The 25832-nt window shown below is 39.8% G+C and overlaps 1 protein-coding gene across 1 annotated transcript in view; it reads right to left on the bottom strand.

Moving 5' to 3' along the window:
* SMAD4 (SMAD family member 4) overlaps positions 1–24968 on the bottom strand; it is a 54676-nt gene extending 29708 nt beyond the window's left edge. Inside the window, 8 exon segments of the mRNA XM_008055630.2 lie at positions 4225–4275; positions 5754–5870; positions 5964–6083; positions 9422–9634; positions 14354–14383; positions 14820–14994; positions 16093–16473; positions 24943–24968. Coding sequence (XP_008053821.1) covers positions 4225–4275; positions 5754–5870; positions 5964–6083; positions 9422–9634; positions 14354–14383; positions 14820–14994; positions 16093–16341 — 955 coding nt within the window. The 5' untranslated portion in view covers positions 16342–16473; positions 24943–24968.
* Between the last annotated feature and the right edge of the window lie 864 nt (positions 24969–25832).

Below are 25832 nucleotides of genomic sequence, written 5' to 3'. Positions count from 1 at the left end.
GAAACCAAGTGATATAACAAATTGTTATTGTTGCTTTAGCTTGCTAGTTTGAGGGTAATTTGTTGCAGAACAACAGATAACTACATAGAGTACAACATACATCAGGCAATGAACAGAAGGTACTTGTAAAAAGCACAGAGAGATGACGTACCCAGCCAGTTTAGGTAAGCAGTTGAGGACAGTTAAAGAATCAAGAGATGAGGCTAGAGAAATACACAAGGACCAAAACCAGAGACTCTCTTCGGACCAGCCAAGGAATGTGGACTTTCTTCTGGCCGGGCAACGTGTTGGGGAACCAACGCAAGTTCCTGAGAAGAGAAGTAACACAGCCAGATTCCGTTTTTAAAAGAAATGCTAAGGAGGAATAGAAATGAGCTGGTGAGGAGGGTGCTAGGACTGGAGGCTCTTCTAACAGGGAAACCAGTTGGAATATTCTTGTTCCAGTGTAAGAGGAGAAATGAAGCGGAGCGGCTGTGAGGTAAAACTTCTCAGGGGCCCATTGGTATCCACAGTCAAAGACCATCTGGGTTCTAACCCACTGACTACATTAAAGGAACGTAAGCAGAGCAGCTGCCCCCAACGCCCCTCATCCATGGCCGCCAGGACAGAGACCTTTTCTGGGCCATCCACACGACCAAGTTAGTTCCCTATTCCACTCAAAGACAAAAGTTGTGAGGGAAGATGCTCACTTGAGCCCAACCCAAGTAGCAAAGGAAGATGGCTTGAGCCCAGCCCCACAGTGAGATCTCATCTCTTTAAAAAAGAGGAGGGGGGCTTTAACATCAATGCACGCTGCCACAAATGCATGTCCTCAACGAGTTAATGCTGACTCCAAAACTGAGTCCAAATGACTAGGTAAATGACACCAGGCCTAATCCCATTCCAAGATGCCATCCAGGGTAGCTTTTTTCTTTCTTTGCAGCTCTGATCACCCTCATGCCTGCAGACCATCTCCCACCAAGCTATATGAACACTGAGACCCATGAGTCACCAGAGCTACTAATGACACGCAAGGATCCTGCCGGCAAAAATTCTCATTCTTGGCCGGGCTCAGTGGCTTAATCTGTAATCCCAGCGCTTTGGGAGGCCGAGGTGAGTGGACTGCCTGAGCCTGTGGATTCGAGACCCGCCTGGGCAACTTGGCGAAACCTCATCTCTACAATAAATCAAAAATCAGCTGAGCATGGTAGCGCACGCCTGTAGTTCCAGCTACTTGGAAGGCTGAGGCGGAAGGATCACTGGAGCCCAGCAGGTCGAGGCTGCGGCGGCCGGGAGCAGCCACTGCTGCTGGGTGACAGAGTGAGACTCCAACTCAAAAAAAAAAAATTCTCATTCTTCAGACTCCAGAGTTTCCCCTCTTGCCAGTATATATTCACACACACACAAATTGAGATTTTGATACAAGGATTCTACTTATCTAATTCCAAAACCAAGCAAAACCCAACTATTAGACTGTGTAGGGATGCATTCATCACTTTAAAAGAACAAAAAAATGATCTCCATGAAAAGTGGGATAGTGATTACCTCTGGACAGAAAGGAGCAAAAGATTTTGACTGAGACAAGATGTCTGGGGCAGGAGAGCTTTTGGGTGCTGCAATGCAATGTTCTAGTCCTCAATCTGGGAGGTAATTATACAGGTGGTGGCTATAGGGAAATTGGACTGCATGCTTGGGTAATATACTTTTCTGTATATTACATGTATCATTAAAAAATGTTTACAGAAAGGCAAGATCCCTTGACCCATAAAAAATGTTTAAAATCACAACAAATACACATACAAAAATCCACTAAAGATATTAATTTAAATGGTAAACATGTATAGTTAAAAAAATGCTTCTGTGCCACCAACAAAACTTTTTTCCTAACAAAAACAGAAATTATTTGCCTCTTAAAAAAAAAAAAGTTTGTTTAATGTGATTCCACCTTGCTTTTATGGTTTTGTTTTTCTGTTTTTTTCAGTTGGGGTCTCACTCAGGCTAGAGTGCAGTGGCACAATCATGGCTAACCACAGCCTCAACCTACTGGGCTCAGACGATCCTCCTGCCTTAGCTTCCCGAGTGGCTTGGGACGACAGGTATGCACCAGCCTGCTTAGCTGATTCATCTTCTGTAGAGATGATGTCTTGCCATGCTGCCAAGGTTGGTCTCAAACTCCTGGGCTCAAGCAATCCTCCTGCCTCAGCCTCCCCAAGTGCTGAGATTACAGGTGTGAGCCACCAAGCCCAGCCTAGCAAAAAGTTTATTAAATGATCACATCTACTGCTGATGAGCATGTTAAAACTGGTTCTCACACTCTGATGTTTTCACTGTAAAGCAATGCGGCCTTTTCATCTAGAAATTCTGTAAATCTCTCAGAACTGAAATACGAGAAAAATTATAAACACAAAGCTCTTCCGTTCACTTTTGAAAAAAATAGCTAGCAAAAAAACTGAAATCTACATAATAACAGGACATTATTTATCCAGGGAAAATTATGTGGCACTATTTAAAAACTGTAAGTTAGCCTTTACATTAATCATTATGGGAACGGTGTTTATTTATTTATTTTTAAATATCCATATTGGAAAGACAAACTAAGATGAAACAATTACATGGGATTTGCTTCAAAACAATACAGAGGAGAAAAAGGGGATGGATAAAGAAAGATGAGGCATTAGCTAATAGCAGCTGAAAAGGACAAATGAGTACAGTGGGGGTTTCTACACTATTCTGGCATGTTGGAAATTCTTCCTAACAATATCTTAATGATCTTTTTAGGGAAAACTGAGTTTATGGTTACAAAAAGCTTAAGGTGATAAGGGGAACCCAAAAAAGGCCTGTATTTATTCCTGTAAGTTTAAATTTCAGTTGCCTTCAAAGTATTCACCATTTGATGCAACATGCTTATTGAGATGTTTTTTCCACCGTTCAACAGTTTTTAAACTTGCCAGTTTTAAATGCTTTTTAGAGCTTCTGCCATTTTCTGTTTTCCCTCTTCCAGGCTTTCTTGTCCCGAGAGACAAAAAGAGTCCCGCAGGGTGTCACTGGGTGAAGAGGGAGGACAGGGCACAAGGGTCATGCCGTGCTTTGTCAACAGCAGCTGAATGTTCAGAGCAGTGTGGGCAGGCGCACTGTCTTGGTGGAAGAACTGGTCACCTGTTGGCCACAACTCGGGATGTTCTACCAATCACGATGCAACCTTCTCCAAACTTCCAGATAAAAACTCTGGTTGGCCATTTTGGGGCAGAACAAGCTCCGAGTGTGCTACCCTCCAAAAGATGATTCTGGTGTTGCGGGGGGCAGGTGGGTGATCCTCCCTCATACCTGCGTCGTTTCAGCTAAGAAAACCAGATTATGAGGGGAACAAATTCAAAGTCTATGCTTGTGTTCTAAGGACCTGAGGTATTTTATTTTCAAATGCTTTCTATTTTATTGCCTCTGTAAGTTTCAAAAATGTATGTACACATTTTGAATTGAGGAAAGCCACTTAGCTATTTACTCTTCTGAACAAAGTTTAATAAGACAGTTTCTAAATTCCAGTTAACCAAAGATTCCTGAATCTATCTTTTAAGATCGATATGGGTAACTATTTTTCTTTTCACCATCTAAAGACTCTCTCCTCACTTTTTTTATTTTGAGTCAGAGTCTCACTCGGTCGCCCAGACTGGCGTGCAGTGGCCGCTCCCAGTCACCACAGCCTCGCCTGCTGGCCTCCAGCAATCCTTCCACCTCAGCCTTCTGAGTAGCCGGAATTACAGGCAAGCACTACCACGCCCGGCTGATTTTTTGATTCATTGTAGAGATGAGGTCCCGCTGCCCAGGCGGGTCTCGAAGCCGCGGGCTCAGGCCATCCACTCACCTCGGCCTCCCAGAGGCACGGGGTTACAGGCCAAGCCACCGAGCCCAGCTTTTTAAGCTATAGCTTTACAGCTTCTCTGTTTTAAAACCCAGTTCTGTTCTGCTGCCTCTTTACATATTCAGTGCTGAAGCCGGCATTTCTGCACTGTACACAGTTTAGATGACCACTAAGCTTCTGTTTTCTCTCTCAGAGACAGTTAAAGCCATGAGGTTCAGTCTGTGTGTGACTATGCCGGCTGCTCGCCACCTGCCTGAGCACCGGTGTCACAACGTGTCCCACATTCATCGGAAAAGTTACTCCGTCACTGTATTAGAGGCTGTGTGGGTGTGTTTCACTCACCACAAAGAAGATCTAAATACAGGGAATCAACTTTGAAACACACTTACCAGGATGATTAGAAATGGGAGGCTGGAATGCAAGCTCATTGTGTACAGGCCCTAAAGAAAAGACAACAAAAATCCCATTTTTATTTATTAAAAGTTTTTTGATGCTAAAACTTTTAATAAATCTTGCTTAAATATAACTATCATATTTTAGGAGTTGTTGAAAACAAGCTTACAGAATGTCTAAGAACTCAAAAGCTTAATTTAGATTACTTTATAATTATAATAAGCAAATACTCTTGAATTACTTTTGTGGATACTTAACACACCATTATTTAAAGTTATGCAAACTGTTTAACAGGACTTAGCACATAGCACTATGTTAGTGCTATGTGCTAAGTCGTATTTAACAGTTTACAGCTTTACATAATATTTAATGTAGATTGTAAATGAATGATTCATGTAACATGCAATATAGCAATGTATAATACAACATATAATAATAATTTGTTAGGTCTGCCTAAAAGCAGGTGTTTACGTCTTCTAAATTAAGGATGTTAATAGCCAACATAATTGAAAACCTACTGTGTTAAGACACTGTGCTGAATTATTACATTTACTTCTTACAATACTGCTTGAGGTAGGTAGATACTACAACTATTAATACCCTTGAGGATAAATGAGGTTAAATAATTTGCCAGTGTCACACAGCCAGTTAAAGATTCAAACCCAGCACCCTTAACCAATATGCTGGCCTGGCAGCCATTAAAAATGATATTCTCTTAAGACACACACAAAAAATAGTAACAGAACCAGAAAAAAAGATATATAAAATATACATATAGCAGGAGCCCATCCCCCCCCCCCACCACCAGTTTATATACATCCTGTTTATATGACTGGAAGGAAAATGACAAAACTATTAGAAGTGGGTATCTCTGAGTGGAGGACTCTGGGTAATTCCACTTTTCTTACCCTTTTCTGTGTTTTCTAAGTTTTCTGTGGCAGTATAAATCTCACAATGAAAGTAAAGGGATTTTATATATAGGAAAGGTTTATACTCTTGATTTTATTTAGCTAAATGAACTGTTATTCTGTCTGAAACTACGGATTCTCTGTAGGGTGCCCGTCCCAATCATGCCTGCACAGAGAACGGATGGAGCAACATTATCCATGGTACCCTGAAAACTACGGCGAGGGAAACCTCGAGAACTTAAGCACTTAGGAGTTTCAATCCACTATGGATTACACATGAGATCTAAGAACACACGCACAGCAAACAAACAGATGCATGGAAATCAATGTGGTGTTAATGAAACATCAACAAGAGAGAAATAAATGTATTTAGCAAACAGAAACATCATTCCTCTAAAAAAAAAAAACAAAAGATATGATAACAAAACTATAAAAAACAAATAATACTATTTTTACGAAAAAAATACTGAAAAGCACTAATTACTCAAGGAAACAAACTTAAAGGATGAATAAAAGGTAAAAATGTATTTTAAAAATAGAAAGAAAGCAAAGTCCTTAAAAGTAAAAATAAAAATAAATAATAAAAAAAAGCCCTTACAACAAAAACAAGAGCTTACAGTAATGTCCGGGATGGGGCGGCATAGGCGGGTGGTGCTGAAGATGGCCGTTTTGGTGGTGAGGCAAATTGGGTGTGTATGGTGCAGTCCTACTTCCAGTCCAGGTAGTAGTGCTGTCTAAAAATTAAGGCCCACATGGATTAATTTGCTTTTAGAAAGGCTGCCTGTTTCTTCTCAACTACTTTAAATGATTTAAAAGCATGTACATACTATGATGGTAAGTAGCTGGCTGGCCAGTGAATCCATTCTGCTGCTGTCCTGGCTGAGGCCCTGATGCTATCTGCAACAGTCCTTCATTATGGCTACCTGCCAGGATACTGGCAGGCTGACCTAGAGAAACCAGAAAGCATTAGCATGGTACTTTTACAGATACAATCCTGTGATTTTATACAATAAATGAAGGACCAATTACATTTAATAACTCACAACTATAAGGATGGGCAAAAGTGAAACTCACCCATGGCCTATTAAGTAAAAAAAATCCCCAAACCATCAAGTAAAGGCAAACCTCAACTTGAAGAAACCCCAAGTTTTTCCACTTTAAGTAGTCTTGGTAATTTTAGTGGCATACTTCTTCACAAATTCTTCAAATGTCAGCAAAACCTCACTATATACCTGGTCTATCATATTAACTGCTTCTGAAACACATTAGTTCACCCCTAGCCATTCCACTCTAACCAGCTCTACTCTGGACCATTCTGATTAGGACCATAAAAACCCAGGCTCAAAAATCTTGAAAACTCAAAAGTTAATTTGGCAGCACTGATACCAGTAATGACAGAATGCTATGGTTTTATTAAAAAAAGAACCGAAAACTATTTTAAATAGGATGTGATGGGAAATGTTAAGAAGTTAAAAAGATCTAGTTCCACTGCCCATCTAATACAGCACTTATGGGTTAAAAACAAACAAATGAGAAAACATCTAACAACCTACTTTGAACTTTTTCATGTGCTTTCACAAGCCAAGAATCATGTCTCTCCAAGAATGCTATTAGACTCCCCAACTGTCACAAGGCGAGCTGTCCTCTTCGTACGGAACACAGCAAGAGGACCGTGCTTCTCCTGGCTGCCAGTCTACTAAAATCCCTTCTATGATCCTGCGTACTGTCCCACATTGTTAAGGCTTTCTTTTTTGAGGGGACAAAGCTTGATTTCTTAAAGCAAGCATTATGCTGTTTACCCTACTTGGAAAGCACTAAATTTCACACTTATCTGTCACTGACATCACTCTATTCTTTCATTATCTAGATGGGAGTATAATCAGAGGGAAGAGAGTAAATGTCACCATTGCTCAAAGCATCAAGGGAAAGGAACATTTTTGTTTTCTCTGCATATCACATTTCCTTAAAGCTAAAATTGTAAAATCAAAATCTAAAGAGAGTTATTTCAATACTCCCTAATTTATTTATTTGTGAAGATGTTGGTTTTAGCAACCTCTCTTCCTACTCATTCCCAAAATTCTGCAAGTTGTCTTTAAGGGTAACTCTGTTTTTGCCTTTTTTTAAACAATTCTACATGTTACATACTCTTAGCTAACATACAGAAACTGTCACTACACAGAAGAAACTAAAAAATTTTAACTTACAGATATTTAAAAACAATCTCTGAAGATATTCAGTTACCAAATGAACATAAGTTATAAGAAGGTTAACTGTAGTTATGTCCCAAATAATTCTATTATATAATTCCAAGTGCATAAGATATAGTGAAACAACACAACTAAATCAGTTCATCTAAAATAGTCTTCCAATTCCCCTATATCAGTCCAACTTCTTTTATTTTTGATATCTAAAGGAATGTTTGGTCACAAATTCTAAAACTTATAGCATTTACAGCATTCAATTATGAAAATCTGCCCAAAAAATTCAGGGGTAAAATTAGCTGTATTTCATTCATATCACTTTTTCTGGTCTTTGAACAAGATTCAACCCCAGGGAACAGAACAGTCAAAATTAAGTCAGTTTAGTAAACATTCACAGAGGCACAAAATTCAGTCTCCAGGTAACATAAATAGAGGCAGGTGGCTGTGCCCTAGCACTAACCTATGCTCAAATGGCAGTAATCTTATTTTCCATCACTACCCGCTATTTGTCAGTCACATTCCCAAAGTGGTGAATAAACAGCAGACAGATAACAAGCAGCAAGTGATTAATGATTCCGGTTCTAAAGTGCTTAACCTATATGACCCACCTCAAATATGCTGCTCATGCTGAGAGTATCAACTTTTATGTAGCAAACCAAAAAGATATTGCTTTGAAGAAACAAAAATTTAGTATATTTTGAAATATACTAAATTTGAAGAAGGAAAAATTTAGTATATTTTGAAAACTCACAATTACAGGAATCAGTCCCCATTATTCCAAAGATCAACATTTCTACACTGAACCTGATCTGTTCTAATGCTCCTTTTGGTTGCGACTAACAAAGTATGAGTCCAGATCTATTAAAAAACCTATTACTAGAAACATATATATACATATATATACGAATAAGATTTTAAAAATTAAAAAATCTATTACTGCTGTGGGTTTAGATATAATTCCCTTAGCAAACACATGCCACTAACACCATACCAGCACTAGGACAATGCTTTGTGATTAGTTTTTAAAAAGCCACCTCTCATGCCAGGCAGCACACCATCCAACCTTTGGTGACTAAAAATAAGTGACAGTACTAACAGAAGCAGGTCATATGATCAGGCCCCCAAAAAACCAGAACCTAACCAGCCCCTCTGCCTCCTATGACATGGTACAAAAGAAGAACCATTTTGAAAGACTTATTTTTTAAAATATATCCTTAAAAAAAAGAGATACATAGAATTTAGCTTTATAACCAAATTGATAAAATACCTCATGTTTATCCAGAGGGATACTTTATTAACAAGATTGTCAAGATTCCTTTTTCTAAGTTTGCACAATAAGAAAATGAAATGAGCTGGGCTCGGTGGCTCAGCCTGTAATCCCACGCCTTTGGGAGGTGAGGTGAGTGGATTGCCTGAGCCCGCGGGTTTGAGACCTCATCTCTACAATAAATCAAAAAATCAGCCGGGCGTGGTAGCGCATGCCTCTAATTCTGGCTACTCGGAAGGCTGAGGCGGAAGGATCGCCGGAGGCCAGCAGGCGAGGCTGCGGTGGCCGGGAGAGGCCACTGCACTCCAGTCTGGGCAACCGAGTGAGATTCCAACTCAAAAAAAAAAAAAAAATTGAAATGGCTACTAGAAAGTAATACTCGCTCAGAAAAAGCAAAATAAAAACACTGCATTAAAAGAAAGGCTGCAATTCCATTAACAAAGATCCATGTAAATATCTGGGTTCAAAACTACTTGTTAACTACTTAAATAGTTCTCTGAGATCTATCTGAGAGCTCAAGAAGTTTCTTCTACATGTCACAGTAAGGTACAAATAAGACAATTAGGTTCAATCAGTATTATCGTCAAGGTAATCACTAAAATTCCAAGTGACTATATATATAAGAACCTTTAAAGAAATTACCAACACCATTTTTTCTAGGACCAACTCAAATACCTGTTTCATGCTTATTTACCTACAAAAGATAGCACAGCACTTTTAATTTTTACTTACTTGGAGTTTTCCTCCAAGTGACTACACATAAATAGGCAATGATTACAAAATACGCCGTGATGACGACATCCTTTCTAGAACTCACTTGTGGAAGCCACAGGAATGTTGGGGAAGTTGGCGGTGCCGGTAGCATTGGACTCTGATGGGGCTAACAGAGCGGGGGTGCTGTACGTCTCTGTTGATGCACGATTACTTGGTGGGTGCTGGATGGTTTGAATTGAATGTCCTTCAGTAGATAACGATGGCTGCCCCTCAAAGTCATGAACATATTCATCCTTCACCAACATACTTGGTGGAGCTATACAGAAAATGAAACATATTTTAAGTTTTCACAAGCTTCTAGTCCCAGAAAAAAAATCTTATAAGTGCAATATAAAATCAATTATACTGTAATTAGCTCTAATTCAGAATTTTCTCATATTATTTTAAAAGCATACCACTTTATCAGCAAAAGACACTTATTTAAAGCTAACAGCATCAGATGTATTTTATCAGTCAATCTGATTGATTCTCAATTTTGAAGCTAGATTACATTCCAACCACCTCCAGGAATGATCCTGAGAAGGTATCCCTCAGTTTCTTGATAAACGTAAAGGAACAATCACCTAAATACATAACATTAGGTAGGCAATAACCAAATGGCTGGGAAAATGTTTATCCAGCTAAGAAGACCAATTATTCAGTCCAAGTTGAGACTAAGTACTTAATTATACCTTTTGCTAATATCACAATGTGGAGACAGAAGCGGGATCTGATAGCTATTCAGTTCCAGGATCCAGAATTACTGTTAAGCAACACATTCTTTGAAAGTGAAATGTACTTAATGCCACATACAGATTTGTAAGCAAAACTGAAAAACTGGTAAGTCAAACTGAAATTTCCTTCTAGAAACCCATCCCAAATAAGGATGTCTGACAAATAAGTGATGTGAAAAAAACCCAGTAATCAACATATTTCACTCATGTGGTTATACTTTAATAAGCAAAGCCAGATTCTAGCTGATATAGCACAATACCTTTCCATTAACAAACTAGGAAAACGTCTGCTTTGTTGTATGAAAAAAATAAAATTGAAATTGAATTGCATTTTTAAAATGTTAATTCTCTGCCCAGAACCTCCCCTTTTGATTTTGGGCTATAGTTTTAGGACCTGCTTTTTATTTTTAGCAAACAAGCCTTTACTACTTCTGAACTAATACTACTCCAGAATTTATCAATTGACTGAACTTTAATACAAATCTATCTCTTCTTAGAGCAGTCAATTAATAGTTCACAAAAAGACATTCCCTTTTCCATTAAGAACCCGTATATCATGTCCCTTATCTTTTCCTGTGTTAATCTTTGAAAAGAATCTGACATGTAAATGTCAGTTATGTGGCTACTTACTAAACTGAGACTACTTCAAGGCAGTAAGAATAATCTGTTGTTTCAAGTGTCTGTGTACAACCTCTTACAAAACATTTTCATGCACCAAAAGCCATGATATTTGTTGAACCCGTGAACTCCACACCAAAAAAGTTTCTCTTTAGAAAATGTTGTGGAAACAAAAAGATACTCAAAATGATTCTTAACAGATCATTATATATGAATAAAAAATTGAACCCAATCTCTCATCGCTAATGTTGGCCAAAGTTTATAAAAATAATACAAAGAAAATATTGTTTTGGGTATAACGTGGGTATGTCTGTATTTATTCAGCCTTTTATCATATCCTTCTACAAAGTTCAGAGATTTTTTTTTCTGCATACAGTTCCTGACACTTCTAATTAGTTCCTGGATGTCTTAAGGATTCTTGTTGTTGTTATAGCGACCGGGATCTTTTTTGCTGATGTATTTTTGCTAGCTGATTTGAGGATACAACTGGTCAACCTGATACTCATTGCTTCTGCTTTTCAGTTGACTCTTTAGCTTAATAAGCAATCATAACATCTCTAAGTATCAAAGTCTGCAATATATTTTTGCCAAAAGAAAAAGAGCAAATTAAAAAACACCACTGTATTCTATGATCATATGCAAGTTAAAAAATATATATATAGACTGTAAGTAAAAAAGCAAGGTCCAGAACAGTGTGTAAGAACGGAGGGAAATAACACATGTATTTTTTGCATAAAGAAACCTTGGAAGGCAACACCAGAAACTGATAAAAATGATTACCTGAGGTGGGGGGAAATGGGGGCAGGGGTGGGAGCACTTCTTTTCACTGTATACCTTTTTATAGTATTTTGATTTATGGACCATGTCTTGCCTATTCAAAAAAATAAAATTAAAAAACATATAGTATATATTTTTTAAAGTCCAGAAAAACAGACACCAAACTTTTAAGTATTTCTTTTCATGGGCTAGTGTTCAGCAAATTCACTCACTGAAAAAATATTTCTTGAGCACCTATGTTCCAGGTACAGTTCTAGTACTTGGGACATATCAATAAACAAAACAAATATCCCTGCCTTCATGGAGCTTACAATCTTTCGCATTATTTTTCTACTGTTTAAATATCAAACACTGAGCACGCATTACTCCAGCTCCTCCCACCTGTCTCATCTTCAGCAAGTTCCCTGACCTCTCCAGGCACTATTCTCTCCGTCTGGTAAAGTACAGAAGATCCCACCTACCATGTAGCAGTATTATGACAATAATGACACAATACTCACAAATCAGTGTAGCCCAGGACCTGACACCCAGGGAGTACTCGGTAAGCATCAGCTATTATGACTGAACCATAATTTTAGAGCAGTCACACATAGCTGTTATAAAATGTCCTAGAAGGGGTAAACAATGTACTCTCCATAGGTGACAAAAAAGCTGGAACTGTGATGCCCACCCTAGGTCTGGATTCTTTACTCCCACCAGCAAGCTGGCCGCAGCACTTGTCTGTCCCTCTCTTATTTACTCTTTCTCTCCTCCGCTAGACTATGAGCTCTCTAGAGTGAAGAAAATGTAACTTTTTTTTTTTAAATCAATATTTTTTATTATGGTTTTGTGGGGTACAGTTAAGGGTTAGGTGTACAATTACGTTTCATTCAGGCACCCTGTTGATAAGAGGTGTTTCCTCTTCCCCAGACAGATATTTGCGACTGTTAATCCCATCCCCCCCCCCCAAAAAAATGTATCTTCTTATCTAGCATCCCTGGAATTCCTGAAGAGCACCAGGCAAGACACGCTCATTAAGTACTGTTAAAATGAATACACTGGTCAGTGTGGTCACGGAAAGTCTCACGAAAGAGACGAGACAGGCTGGAAATGACTACCCCAAGACCTCAACTTGAAAGTGAAGGAATTGCTCCATTTTCTTAACTTCAGTTACTTGGTCGTGTATTATTTCTCTGTCCAAATCCAAAGGGAGCTGTGAGAAATGCCTGCTGTTTTCTGAGGAAGTCAGTCACTGAAGATTGTCCTTACACCACCACCACTAGGGGATCCACACGGCTGAATACAGCTCTGGAGTCACGTAGGAGACCGATCCCACAGACAATAACAGGTATGCAGAACAGCAGCAATTTTAGGATAGGCAGGAGGTGTGATGGCCATTCAGAATGTTGACCTCCTCATGGGCACCCCCACTACAGTTAACACTCTCGTCGCCTAACCCCAAACACCCACTCCAAAACCCTGGATGAAGAATAGTGAGGATCTGAAAGATGTCTGGTTTAAAAAACAAAAACAAAAACAACAAGTACCGTGTCATCAGTGTATGTGTAACCGAGGCAGAGCTTCACCCAATCATAAAACCCCCCTGCCAAGACCAACACAACTCGTCTCAGAAACCCAATGAACATTAACAGGCGCCACAAGGCCCTGCAGTCCTCCATTGTTATGGACATGGAAGAAAGGTGGAGAATAAAAGTGAGCTTCGCATGCTCTGCCTAAACTTTTTTTAGGGTTACATGGCATTTCTGACCCACTGCTAAGATTCTGCAACAAAAAAGCTGCCAGTGCCAACACACTAATTCGCCCCCAGTCAACAGCACACCTTGCTGAGATGACAGTGGTCCTTCATCAGAGTTTCTCTCCAAATTAGTTAGTTCTACAGAAATTTTAGTTCATTAGCAAGTTCTAAATAAAGACGAAAGTTTAATACCTTACATTGTCAAACACTTCACTAAAAACAAAAGCACACATCCTCATATTTGTGTTTCATTTTCTCACCTCAAAACACTTTTTTTTTTAAAAAATAAGATGAACCAGGCTCAGTGGGTCAACCTGTCATTCCAGCACTTTGGGAGGTCGAGGGGAGTTTGCCTGAGCCCACAGGTTCGAGACCAGCCCGGGCAACTTGGTGAGAGCTCGTCTCTACAATAAATCAAAAAAACTAGCTGGGCGTGGTAGCCCGCATCTGTAGTTCTGGCTTCCCGGAAGGCTGAGGCAGAAGGATGACCAGAGGAGCCCAGTGGGTCGACACTGGAGTGGCTGTGAGTGTTGCCACTGCACTCCAGCCTGGGTGACAGAGTGAGACTCCAACTCAAAAATAAAAATAAGATGAGATGAACTGTGATGGCCATATGCTTTAAAATAGTCTTGATTTATTTACTCAAAATGTAATAAAAATGAAAAAATACTAATAAATGCAATTTTAAATCATTCTCAACATCATCATTCATAAAAATAAGTTAGGTTAAAATGAAGAAAAATTAGAATACTGATTTTTTAAAGGATATGCATACACAATTCCAAATTACCAAACACACCACACCCACTTAAGCTGGCTCTGTGAGATTTTCTTCCAAAATAGCCAGTTTTTATAAATTCAAAAACATGTTTTTGACACATTCCTCTATCAGGTTTTTCAGAGTGCTTTAGTTCACAAATGGCAGTTCAATCCAAAGAGATAACAGTCTATCTAAATCCAGTTTTAAATGTTGATGCATGCCCTCTTCTCCCCCAAAATCTACGTTTCTGAAGCAGTAAGTTTTTATTTTCTTGTTAATGTTACCAGCACCCACACAAACTAATGCTAGGCCAACAAAAAAATAGAGTCAATAAAATAAAATGGAGAAAGTTATAAGAAACAGATTACCTACCATTACTCTGCAGTGTTAATCCTGAGAGATCTTTATTTTTTTAAGGGAAAAAAACAAAACATTAATTATGACCATGAAAACTTTTTCCATTATATTTAAAATTACCAAATGTAAATTTAAGCCAGAAACTATGAAACTTCATGAACCACTTCGATTCAGAAGTAGCATAAATGTTACCTAACAATACACAAAGTATTCAAATCTATAATGCTTTACACCATGTTTTTCAAAATCAACGTTCTAAATGGGCAAAATATCAATTATCTGATACTTAGTTTTAGAAGGCAAAATACAAGTTTGTTCCTAAGTTCAAAATTTAAACACTTATATTAAAAATGTCTGATTCCTTGACCTTACTTAAAGTTCTGGGTTATCTCCAAATCTACAATTTAACTTAGAAAAATTAAAACACCGTTGAGACCTTTTTCCCTTTATGTTTCTAAGGATAAAAGCAAAGTCTACTTACCAATTCCAGGTGATACAACTCGTTCATAGTGATATGGATTCACACAGACACTATCACATTTTAAGTCAAAAGCATACTGACAATATTTAACATGTTTCAGTTCGTTTTTGTGAAGATCAGGCCACCTCCAAAGACGGGCATAGATCACATGAGGAAATCCCTTCCGACCAGCCACCTAGGAAAAAAAAACCCCACCATTTATTGAGTATTAGTTATGTGTCAGACATCATACAAGACACTTTATACATGTTCTCAATCAAGCTACAATTCTACAAAGTCAGTATTATAATTCCAAGTCATAAATAAGAAAACTAAAGTTCAAAATAACTAACTTGGCCATGACACACATCAGAGCTAGGATTTAAACCCAGGTATAATTTCAAGACCTGTGCTTAAGCTTTAAGAATGCAAAGCAAAAAGTAAGAATTCGATATCGAAATTATGCCTAAAATCTAGAAATAAAATTTTAAAATCTAATGACAACATTTCTGTAAGTTTCTTTAAGCATAGGAGATGTGTTGTGTAGTTCTGTATAAAAAATGTGACCAGTGAAAAATCTGAGCCAGGCTCAGTGGCTCAGCCTGTAATCCCGCGTTTTGGGAGGTAGAGGTGAGTGAACTGCCTGAGCCCGAGGGTTTGAGACCCGCCTGGGCAACTTGGTGAGACCTCATCTCTACAGTAAATCAAAAAAATTATCTGGGTGTGGTAGCACACGCCTGTAGTTCCAGCTACTTGGAAGGCTGAGGCGGAAGGATCGCCGGAGCCCAGCAGGTCGAGGCTGCAGTGGCTGGGAGCGTGCCGCTGCACTCCAATCTGGGTGACCGAGTGAGACTCCAACTCAAAAAAAAAAGAAAAAAAGAAAAATCTGATATCGGTGAAACATGATACCAAATTTCTAAATTATAAAATAATCAAGTATAATTTAGTCACTCAAATGTACATATAATACCAAAAAAGAAAAAACAGGCTACGAGGATGAATGTCAAAGGGCTAAAGGGAGTTCTCTCAGTGTGTGGGTTGTCTGCTTTTTACTTTTATTCTTCAAATTTTCTTCACCGAACATCATTTTGAGTCAGAACCTTAACAAGCTTTTAAGACACATCTTTTGCATGTTCTTCCATATATTCCCATAATGCACACTGGTACAGGATGCACAGTATCTGAAGAGACAGAGCGTGCATGAAAATTATGCCACCGTAGCTTAAGAGAAAACTCAGCAATTTTTTAAATCTGCCAGCAGAGAGGGCACAAAAAAACTCGAATTGAGACTAACCTGAAGCCTTCCATCCAACGTTCTCTGTATGGTAACACATTTACTAGGATGAGCTCCGTTTGTGGTGATAGCTGTTATCAGAGAATCCAACTCGTCCTTCTTCTCTTTCAGCTTCTTCACCAAACTTTCTATGGCTCTTTTTGCAAACGTTTCACTCTCTCCACCTTGTCTATGGCACATCAAACTATGCACAATGCTCAGACAGGCATCATTGCTTGTTGGTGTGTTCGTAATAGACATAGTGTCCATCTGTTCAAGTTTTTTTCTTTTAAATCAAATATGTCTCCGAGTTTTGAAGCAATTTTGTTCTTTTGGAGGCAGTAAAAAACAACGGCTAACGTTGTAAGGAAAATTGTTACTTAGACATGCATTCAGGATAACCTAAAAAAAAGAAAATGAGACATATAGATATGAGACACATTTCACAAAGCAGATTCAATTACTTGGGAAAGAGTGAAATTGCTCAGGTTAAGTCAGAGACTCAATGCATAATTAAAATTTGATGCTTAGAGTTTAAAATTACTTAAAATTCTTAATACCAGCCATTAAAACCTAAATAAATAAAGTACTTATTTTAAAAGTTGCTGTTTCTAAAATATTCCATCAACATTCCAAAAATATTAAAGTTAAGACTCTCATTATTATAGACATGTTCAAGTCTTATTGACTATACTAGTCACCCTAAAGTAAAATGCTAACAGGACTTTTAAAAAGGATTACTTATGAAAATCAGCACAATAAAATACTCTTGATTAACGAGTTCAGCCCCAAAGTATCACTAATATATATTTTAAAAACTCACTACCACCTGGAATGAAATGCCACCTGGCAGTTAACAACAACCATCTGTTGTTAAAAGAGATTGCAGACAATAATAAAAAGACAAATAGCCTAATTTTGAAATGGACAAAAGGATTCTAACAGACATTTATCCAAAGAAGATAGTCAGTAAGTATATGAAAGAGACTCAACATTGGTCATTAGGGAAATGCAAATGGAAACCACAATTAGATACTGCTTCATACCCACTGAGGATGAATAAATCAAAAAGACATAAGTATTAAGGAGGAAGTAGAGAAACCAGAACCCTCATACACTGCTGGTGGGATTACAAAATGGTACAGCCACTTTGGAAAACAGTCAGACAAATAAATGTATTACCATGTGACCCAACGATTCCACCCTTCACAATTCCACCCGAGAAAAATGAAAACCTATGTCCACACAAACACCTGTACATGAATGTTCATAGCAGCATTGTTCACAGCCAAAAGGTAAATACAACCTAAATGGAATAAACTGATGAATGTATAAAATTCCAAACAATGTAATATTATTCAACCACAGAAAAGAATGAAGTGCTGATACATGCTACAAAATGGATAACATATGCTAGATTAGAAAACATATGCTAAGTGAAAGAAGCCAGTCACAAAAGGTCACATACCATACAATTTCATTTTACGAATTATACAGAATAGGCAAATCCAGAAACAGAAAGTAGATCAGTGGTTGCTAAGGGCTGGGGAGAAAGGGAATGAAGAATGATGGCCAATGAGTATGGGGTTTCTTTGGGGACAATGAAAATGCCCTAAAATTGAGAGTGGTGATGGTTGACAACTCAGTGGCTACAGTACAAACCACTGAACTGTACACTTTAAAAGAGTGAATTTGATGGTATGTGAGTCATAGCTCAATAACACCATTATTAAAAGAGAGAGAGAAAGAGAGATAGAGATAGAAGAGAGAGGACACTGCTTCCTTAAAAGATTTTTACCTGCAAAAGCAACAGGGTAAGTTATTTCCCCCAAAAAATTAAAATATAAAAATGAATAGTAAGGAAGAATGCATTCAACACGTAGAAAACTAAAGCGACTTATCTGACCTCAAGATCCCACACAGAATGGGAAAGGCCATCAGCCTAAGAATAAACAAGACAAAGCAGCACTGGTGTGTGTTCTGTATGCAGGTGGTGCTCTATTTGTTCACTGATGATGCTACATTCCAGATTTATTTTGCTTTTATTTTATTTTGTTATATGCTTGAATCTGTAAATCACCCCCCACATTAACAAAACTCATCATTGCTCTACCAAAACCTGTTACTCTTCTGAAGACCCTGACTTGTTAAAGTGTCAATCCATTCGATTGTGCAGCCTTTGAAAGCTCAGCAAATCATCTCTGACCTTCCTCCTCCTCTTACTGTCCCCACAGTCCCTCACAAAGTTACAAGATTCTTAATCTAACTCATTTCTGTCTTTTCCTTTCTATTCTGCCTGCCACTGTTGTGATATTCATTCTCCTTAAAATTTATATCAGTCACCTGGTATATTAGCGCTTGCTTCCCTTTACTGCTATCCTTTCTACATAAATTCCTGTCTCTTCAACTCATTATCAACCCCATGAAAATAAGCAGTTTTTCATATGTCTGATAGCACGTGCTCTCACTCAATACACGTATGAAGAAGGTGCCCCTTCTGGATAACAAAAGGTTACTTGCAAGAGGGGTTTTGGAGTCAGAGATCTGAATCAGAATCCCAGCTTTCACACTAAGCAGTAAGACAAGTTACTTGAACTTTCTGAACCGAGATTGAAAGGAGGTAGGTACAGAGAGCTCAAAGGAAAAAAATAGAAACAAGAGTGTCTGGCACATGGTATTCAGTAGAAAGTAGCTATTATCTGAACATTAAAATATTTGTTTTAAAAGATTTTTCCTAAAACGTCTTATACATTTTCCTGCATTTTCTCCTATTAAAATTTGTCAAAGAAAATGCAGGAGGGAAGGGACAGAACTGAAGTCCTGATCCAGAACCCACCACTCAAAGGCATCCAGGAGGCAAGCAAGTTACAAAAATGAACAGAAAGTGTCATGTGCAAAGAAAAGTGCAGAGGGGCACAAATGTGTGCCCATCTGAAGCGACTGGCCACGACTCACTTCCAGCAGAAGTGACACTGGAGAATGCTAGTCCACTGTAGTCAGACCTTCAATTTAAAGAGAAACTAAAAAAGTGCACACCGGGATGTGAAATCCCACTTTTTAGTACTGGTGACTTATTTATGGGGAAAAGGAAGAAGAGAGGGAACAAGAGAAGAGGGGCCACTGTGTGTGTCAAGCAAAACACAACTTCAACTCAGAACAGACCCCAGGGAACCACCAGTTTGAAATCTGAATGCCCACCCGACAACAATTTTAATTTCTGGATGGAAAGCTCTAGGGAATGGGACTGGACTTGTCTTACTCACCATTATATTGTATGCCCAATTAGCAGGACACTAAAGTCATCTTGTCCAATGAATGCCCTTTCTGTGTGTGCTTTCAGATGCTTGCTCACACTATTTCTTTCGCCCAAAACACCCAGCCCTGTTGTATCCACTTGTTAACTTCCTGGTCATCCTTTAAAGTGCAGCTGATCAGCCGGGCTCAGCCTGTAATCCCGCGCCTTTGGGAGGCTGAAGTGAGTGGATTGCCTGAGCCCGCGGGTTCGAGACCTGCCTGGGCAGGCGAGACCTCAACTCTACAATAAAATTAAAAAATCAGCTGGGCGTGGTAGCACACGCCTGTAATTCCGGCTACTCGTAAGGCTGAGGCGGAAGGATCGCCAGAGCCCGGCAGGTCGAAGCTGCGGTGGCTGGGAGCGGCCACGGCACTCCAGTCTGGGCAACGGAGTCAGACTCCGACTCAAAAAGAATAAATAAAGTACAGCTGATCTCAACTTCTCCAACACCTTCTCCTAACACACAGTGTCCTTTCCTCTCAATCCCAGAGGAGAATTACTTCCCTGGTGTGTTTACTGAGTGTTCCCTGGGATATTACTTGACCCGTCCTCAAACTTAAAACACACCTCTATTACAATTTAACACATTATATTATTTGATCATGTCTCACATTGGTGCCACAAATCAATAAGTTCAAGAAATAACACTTGCTCATCTTAGAAACTCCCATCACCGTGCAATGTTCCTGACATATGCCAGGCAAGTGTTTGTGAATTGACTACCGCACTTTACTCTGTGGTACTTTTTTTTTTTTTTTTAATAAAGATGTGGGGTACAATTCGGGGTTAGGTATACAAACGTTGATTATGCAGGTATCCTTGTTGATGAGGTACGCCCCTCCCTCCCCTGACAGTTTCCTCCCAGTTTGCCAATCCCTTTCTTATAGTATTATGATAATTGTTCGAGGTCTGCTTATGAGTGAACACATATGGTACTTTGTTGTTTCTTGTGGTACTTTCTTACAAGGGATTTTGACAACTGCAAATTCTTTTTGAATTCATTTTCTGATATTATATTTCAAAAGATATGTACCAATTTATAATGTAAAATGTTTGAGTGCAACTATTTCACCACAATCTCACCATCAGACGTCATCATTTCTAAAATGTATGCTATTCTGGGGCCTAATGGTAGTTCAAAGGTTGTATTAATACCAAGTTTCTTCAAACACCAGTGATAATGGCCTTGCTTTCTTTTTTTTTTTTTGAGTCAGAATCTCACCCTGTCACCCAGGCTGGAGTGCAGTGGCACACTCACAGCCACTGCAGCCTTGGCCTGCTGGGCTCAGGCTATCCTTCCAAGTAGCTGGAACCACAAGGGCGCAGCACCTGATGCCTGGCTAAGTGTTTTGATTTATTGTAGAGACAGGTTGTGCCACGTTGCCCAGGCTGGTGTCGAACCCACAGGCTCAGGCAGTCCTCTCTCCTTGGTCTCCCAAAGTGCTGGGATGACAGGTGTGAGCTACTGGGCCTGGTTTTGGTCTTGCTTTCTTAAACAACACAGCTCTCTCATCTTGTTGCATTCCTACGGTCCCAAGAGTCTGAAGCATACTTGAAAGTTCCATGTATACAAAACACCAGCAGGGATACGGATATATTTCTGCATTAAGTGGGTCTATATAATGAAAGTATGGGAGTATAAGGGCACAAGACTGGCATAAATAAAATTCTATATTCTACTTAAACCTCTAACAGCATGACTAAATACCAACATCTCTTTCCACTCTCTCGTCTATAAAATGGAACCGTATGCCCTACCAACACTGCAAACTTGCTATAGTAATTAAATGCAACAATGTACATAAAAGTAATTTGGGAAGCATAAATTGACAAACTCAGCAAACACTGTATCTGTCATGTGCAAAGCACCACAGATACAAAAACAAGTAGCATATAATTAGAAGGTCTCAACTCTCAGACCAGCATACCATTCTCTCTAACAAGTAATTTTTATCACTCCCTTGGCTATACTGAAACAAAATTCTAACCTATTGAGTGGATTGCCTGAGCCGGCGGGTTCGAGACCTGCCTGGACAGCGAGACCTCATCTCTACAATAAATCAAAAAATCAGCCGGACGTGGTAGCGCGCGCCTGTAATTCCGGCTACTTGGAAGGCTGAGGTGGAAGGATTGCCGGAGCCCAGCAGGCGAGGCTGCGGTGGCCAGGAGCGGCCACTGCACTCCAGTCTGGGCGACTGAGTGAGACTCCAACTCAAAAAAAAAAAAAAAAAAATTTAACAATGCCCTAACTGTAACAAAAAAGGAGGAAAAGATTCGCATATAATAAAATGTGTATTTCAATATGTAAATTTTCAGGCACACCAATTAACTTAGACTGTATAATAAAGAAGTTAGATGCCTGTACTTACATGTAGAATCATTACAAATATGACAGCTGCAAAATCAGATCTGGCAAGACAGGTGTGTTGCATCAGCAACTCAAAGAGCACAATGGCAATGCAGTTGGCATAAAATGGGTTTTCCCAAATGGTGAACTCCTGATAAGGTTCTAAACACAAACCAACTTCAATTAACAAAATGAATTAAGAGAAATTTAACTCCTGTAAAAGTGAGTATCTCTTAAGATGAAGTTACGTTCTAGGCTAATTGTGTTTTCCTCTTATATGAATGTCTGAGGCATCTGAAATTCTTGTGGGATGTAGGGTCATCCTTCACTGTCTCTCCATTGTGGGATGGCATCCCTGACATTCCCCCACCAAAGATCCTCCCACAAGTTTCCACGATACGCCCTAAAGTGCAGTGCTTACTCTTTTGAGAACTACTGATCCAGCAGACCCAAAAATATAACTACACTAAGTAATAATGCTAAGAGAGGTAGGTACAAACTGACTTGAGACTATAAATGAAGGCCCAAGCCCACAGATTAAGCTAAGTCTTAGCAGGATGTCTAGTCAGCATCTGCCAGTCTATGCTGCAATGACAACAAATCCCCAAAATACCAGTCACTTCATACAAATCTTATTTTGTGCTTACCCTACTTGCTCACCACAGATCAGCTGGGGGCACGGCTCACTGTCATCTCTCAGGGATTAGGCTGGCGAAGCTCCATCTCTATGTACATCCTTAAACAGGAGGGGAAAGGTATTGGACAGCTTATGCACTATCCTTTAAAGGCTATCGCTTCTATTCACATCTGAATGGGCAAAGTCATATGGCCATGCCAGTAGTTCTCAACCAGGGGCAACTATGTCCCTCAGGGAACACCTGGCAATGTCTGGAAATATTTCTGATGGTCACCTTGGAAATGACTAGGCATCTAGTAGGCAAAGGCCAGGGCCACTGCTAAGTATCCTGCAATGCACGTGGGATGGCCAGCAAAATAAAAACCTACCCAGCCCCAAATGTCGATAGTGCCAAGGCTGAGAAACCCTGGGCCGCGCCTAATTTCACGGGAGATGAGGGAGACACAGAAGGGCAATGCTACCACCATGTGCCAGAAGAGAGTCATCAGGATGCTGGTAGAAGAGCACTCGTGACCACAAGTGAACAAGAATTTGCCAGGCTAAAGGAAAACAACAGGAAAACGCAGAGAGTAATGTAAGAGCACAAAGGATTTATTTAGAGTCAGTGGTGGCAGGGCAGACATCAGAGAGGGGAGGCGCCGCATTATATTTGTACTAGAAGGCAAACTTCAGCGAGGTCCGGGAGAACAGCTCTGGAAGAGGAGGCAGAAAGCCAGTTAGGAAACAATGATCAGAAGAGTAAGAAGGTCCTAGACCAGGGGCACAGACAGCAGGAACCAAAGAGGAGAGTCTACAAGACACTGACATTTCTAGGTAGAACAGACTGGACGCTTTGGCCAACTGAATATGGAGGGTGAAAGAAGGGTCCACAGATGACCCATTTCCTAGATGTGTTAACTGAAGGACAAAGAATAAGAAACCTCAACAGCGGCATGTAAGACGTTCAGTTTCAGACATCCTGAGTTTGAAGAGCTTCGTAGAGAAGTCAGGCCTCTCTGAAAGTCACTCACATACACGGGTATCAGACAAAGCCAAGTAAAGAGTGATTGGGAGCTACAGAGTCAGCAAAAGGGACAAGCTTGTTCCTGTATCTACTTACTGTGTTTCTCCTCTAGCCCTGCTATCAATCATACACCGTCACCTGATGTTGACCGCAGGTGTAACAGCAATGGACTACAAAGCCAGATAACCAAATAGAGACGCTCTCTGAAATTAACCATGCCGAATACTGCCCTGAGAGGCTCTCATGTAAACTCATAAACTTGAGTTCATGAATGCTGACTTTATTTCTCAGATATTAGTTTACTTTCGAACTGACTGCATATGTGTCTGACATATATTTTCTAGAAGCATTAAGCCTTTTGGTCAATGATCAATAAGCTACTTATTATGAGTCTATTTGAGAAAAGTGCTTAAGTTTAACCAAGGGGAGGGGAGACATTCAGGGTTAGTTCAGTCGCCTGCAGCACAAGTTATGGACTCCATTCGAGACACCAAGTTGAGGTTTCTCAGACTGAGGGCAGTTAGAGACCTTCCAGAGGACTGATAATGCAATTAAAGCAATAAAAAGAATGTTTTTGTGGTAACTTTTGGTATTCCAGCTTCACTTTTAAATAATCTTATCTAAAAGTTAACATTGTCGGATTAATAAATTAGAGGTTGCTAAAAAAAGAAACAAAGTACCATAGGCGACATCGTCTTTGTTTACCAGTGTATATTTCCCCTTCTGTAACACAGTGGTCTGGTTTTCCAAGGAGAATCTCCCCAGACAATTCCCAGGTGAGACAATTCCCAGACTAACCAGAGCCAAACTGTTTTTTCAGAGACAGAAAAGAACTCAAGCCAGGCCAATAACAGATCCCGCGTTTCTGATAAAATTTCAGAGAGGAAAAAAGCCCTCCCTAGGATGGGGAAGCTGTGACTAGTTAGCCTGGAAACTGCCTGAGAATTGAACAGAAAGAAGAGCACAACCAAGACATGGAGTCCTGACGACACAGTTGAGGAACTGGATCCAGCAGTCTGAGGCTAGTTCTATCTCAAGACCAAGCCAAGGAGGTCCCTTGTCTACTTGAGCTTAACTGCTACGTGCACCCTAAAATGCAGCAGCCAAACAAAAGCCGAATGACTGCATACTCAGAAGTAACAGCAATACAGTGCAGATCACATAAACAATGGAACAATCAGTAATTCAGGCAATAACACAGCTTACAAGAGCAACTGTCAAACTCTATGTTTGCAGGATCTCTTTATTTACATCCTTAATCACCGAGGATGCCAAATAGCTTTTGTTTATGTGGGCCACATAGATTGCTATTTATCACATTATGAATTAAAACTCATAAAATGTGAGGTATTTGTTTTATTAAATCATTTAAAATAAGACCATCACATGTTAATATAAATAATATCTCCTATACAAAATATTTCCCAAAACAAAAAAAGGAATCACAGTGACACAGTTTTACATATATGCAAATTTCCTTAATGTCTAGCTTAATGGGAGACAGCTAGATTCTCATAATCTACTCTGCCTCCAGTTTGTTGTGATGATATGTTGTTTTGATTGAAGTATATGAAGAAAATGTGCCTCACACAGATATGTGATGCTGGTCTCAAACTCCTGGGCTCAACAATCCTGCCCCAGCCTCCCAAGGGGCTGGGATGACAGGTGTGAGCCACCGCACCTGGCAGGAAGAGTACTGTAACAGAGCCTTTTCCAATAATGATGGTTATTAATCTTCTATTCGACACCAAAATTCAACAAGTGGAGATTCTTGAGAGTTAGCTGCAAACTGGACTCTGAAGCCACATCCACGAGCTTTTTGGCTGTGTTATACAGAAATTCCCGGGTCTGTGTTGCACACCGAAGGGGTCTCCTACCCATATGTGCTTCTGCAACATCCTAAGCTGGTCCTCTGGGGAGACGTTGGCTCCAGAGTTCCACGAGCCTTCCCGATGTTAACACCTTTCCTCACACAACACAGACTTCCGTGTCTCTTAGCATCACCACCAATCTTGTCAGAAAAACTGTGCAGCTGTTTTCAGAGAGACCGTGTCTCACTCTGCCACTCAGGCTGGAGTGCAGTGGTGCAATCAAAATTCACTGAACTCCTGGGCTCAAGGGAACTCCTCCCTCCGCCTCCTGAGGAGCTGGTGCTACAGGTGCATGCCGCCACGCTCAGCTCATTTTGCTGCTTTTCTGTGGAAATGAGGTCTCACTATGCTGCCCAAGCTGGTCTCCAACTCCTGGCCTCAAGGGATTGTCCCACCTCAGCCTCCCAAAGTGCTGGGATGACAGGTTGAGCCACCTTGCCCAGCCAGGAAAGTTTTTAAGTGTTAGAAGCTCGGTGGCTCAGCCTGTAATCCCACGCCTTTGGGAAGCTGAGGTGAGTGGATTGCCTGAGCCCGCGGGTTCGAGACCCGCCTGGGCAGCGAGACCTCATCTCTACTATAAATCAAAAATCAGCCAGGCGTGGTATCGT

This window comes from Carlito syrichta, unplaced genomic scaffold (assembly GCF_000164805.1).
Source record: "Carlito syrichta isolate Samal-C Ts95f unplaced genomic scaffold, Tarsius_syrichta-2.0.1 Scaffold301896, whole genome shotgun sequence".
NCBI lineage: Eukaryota > Metazoa > Chordata > Mammalia > Primates > Tarsiidae > Carlito > Carlito syrichta.
This window is presented reverse-complemented; position numbering and strand designations above follow the sequence as displayed.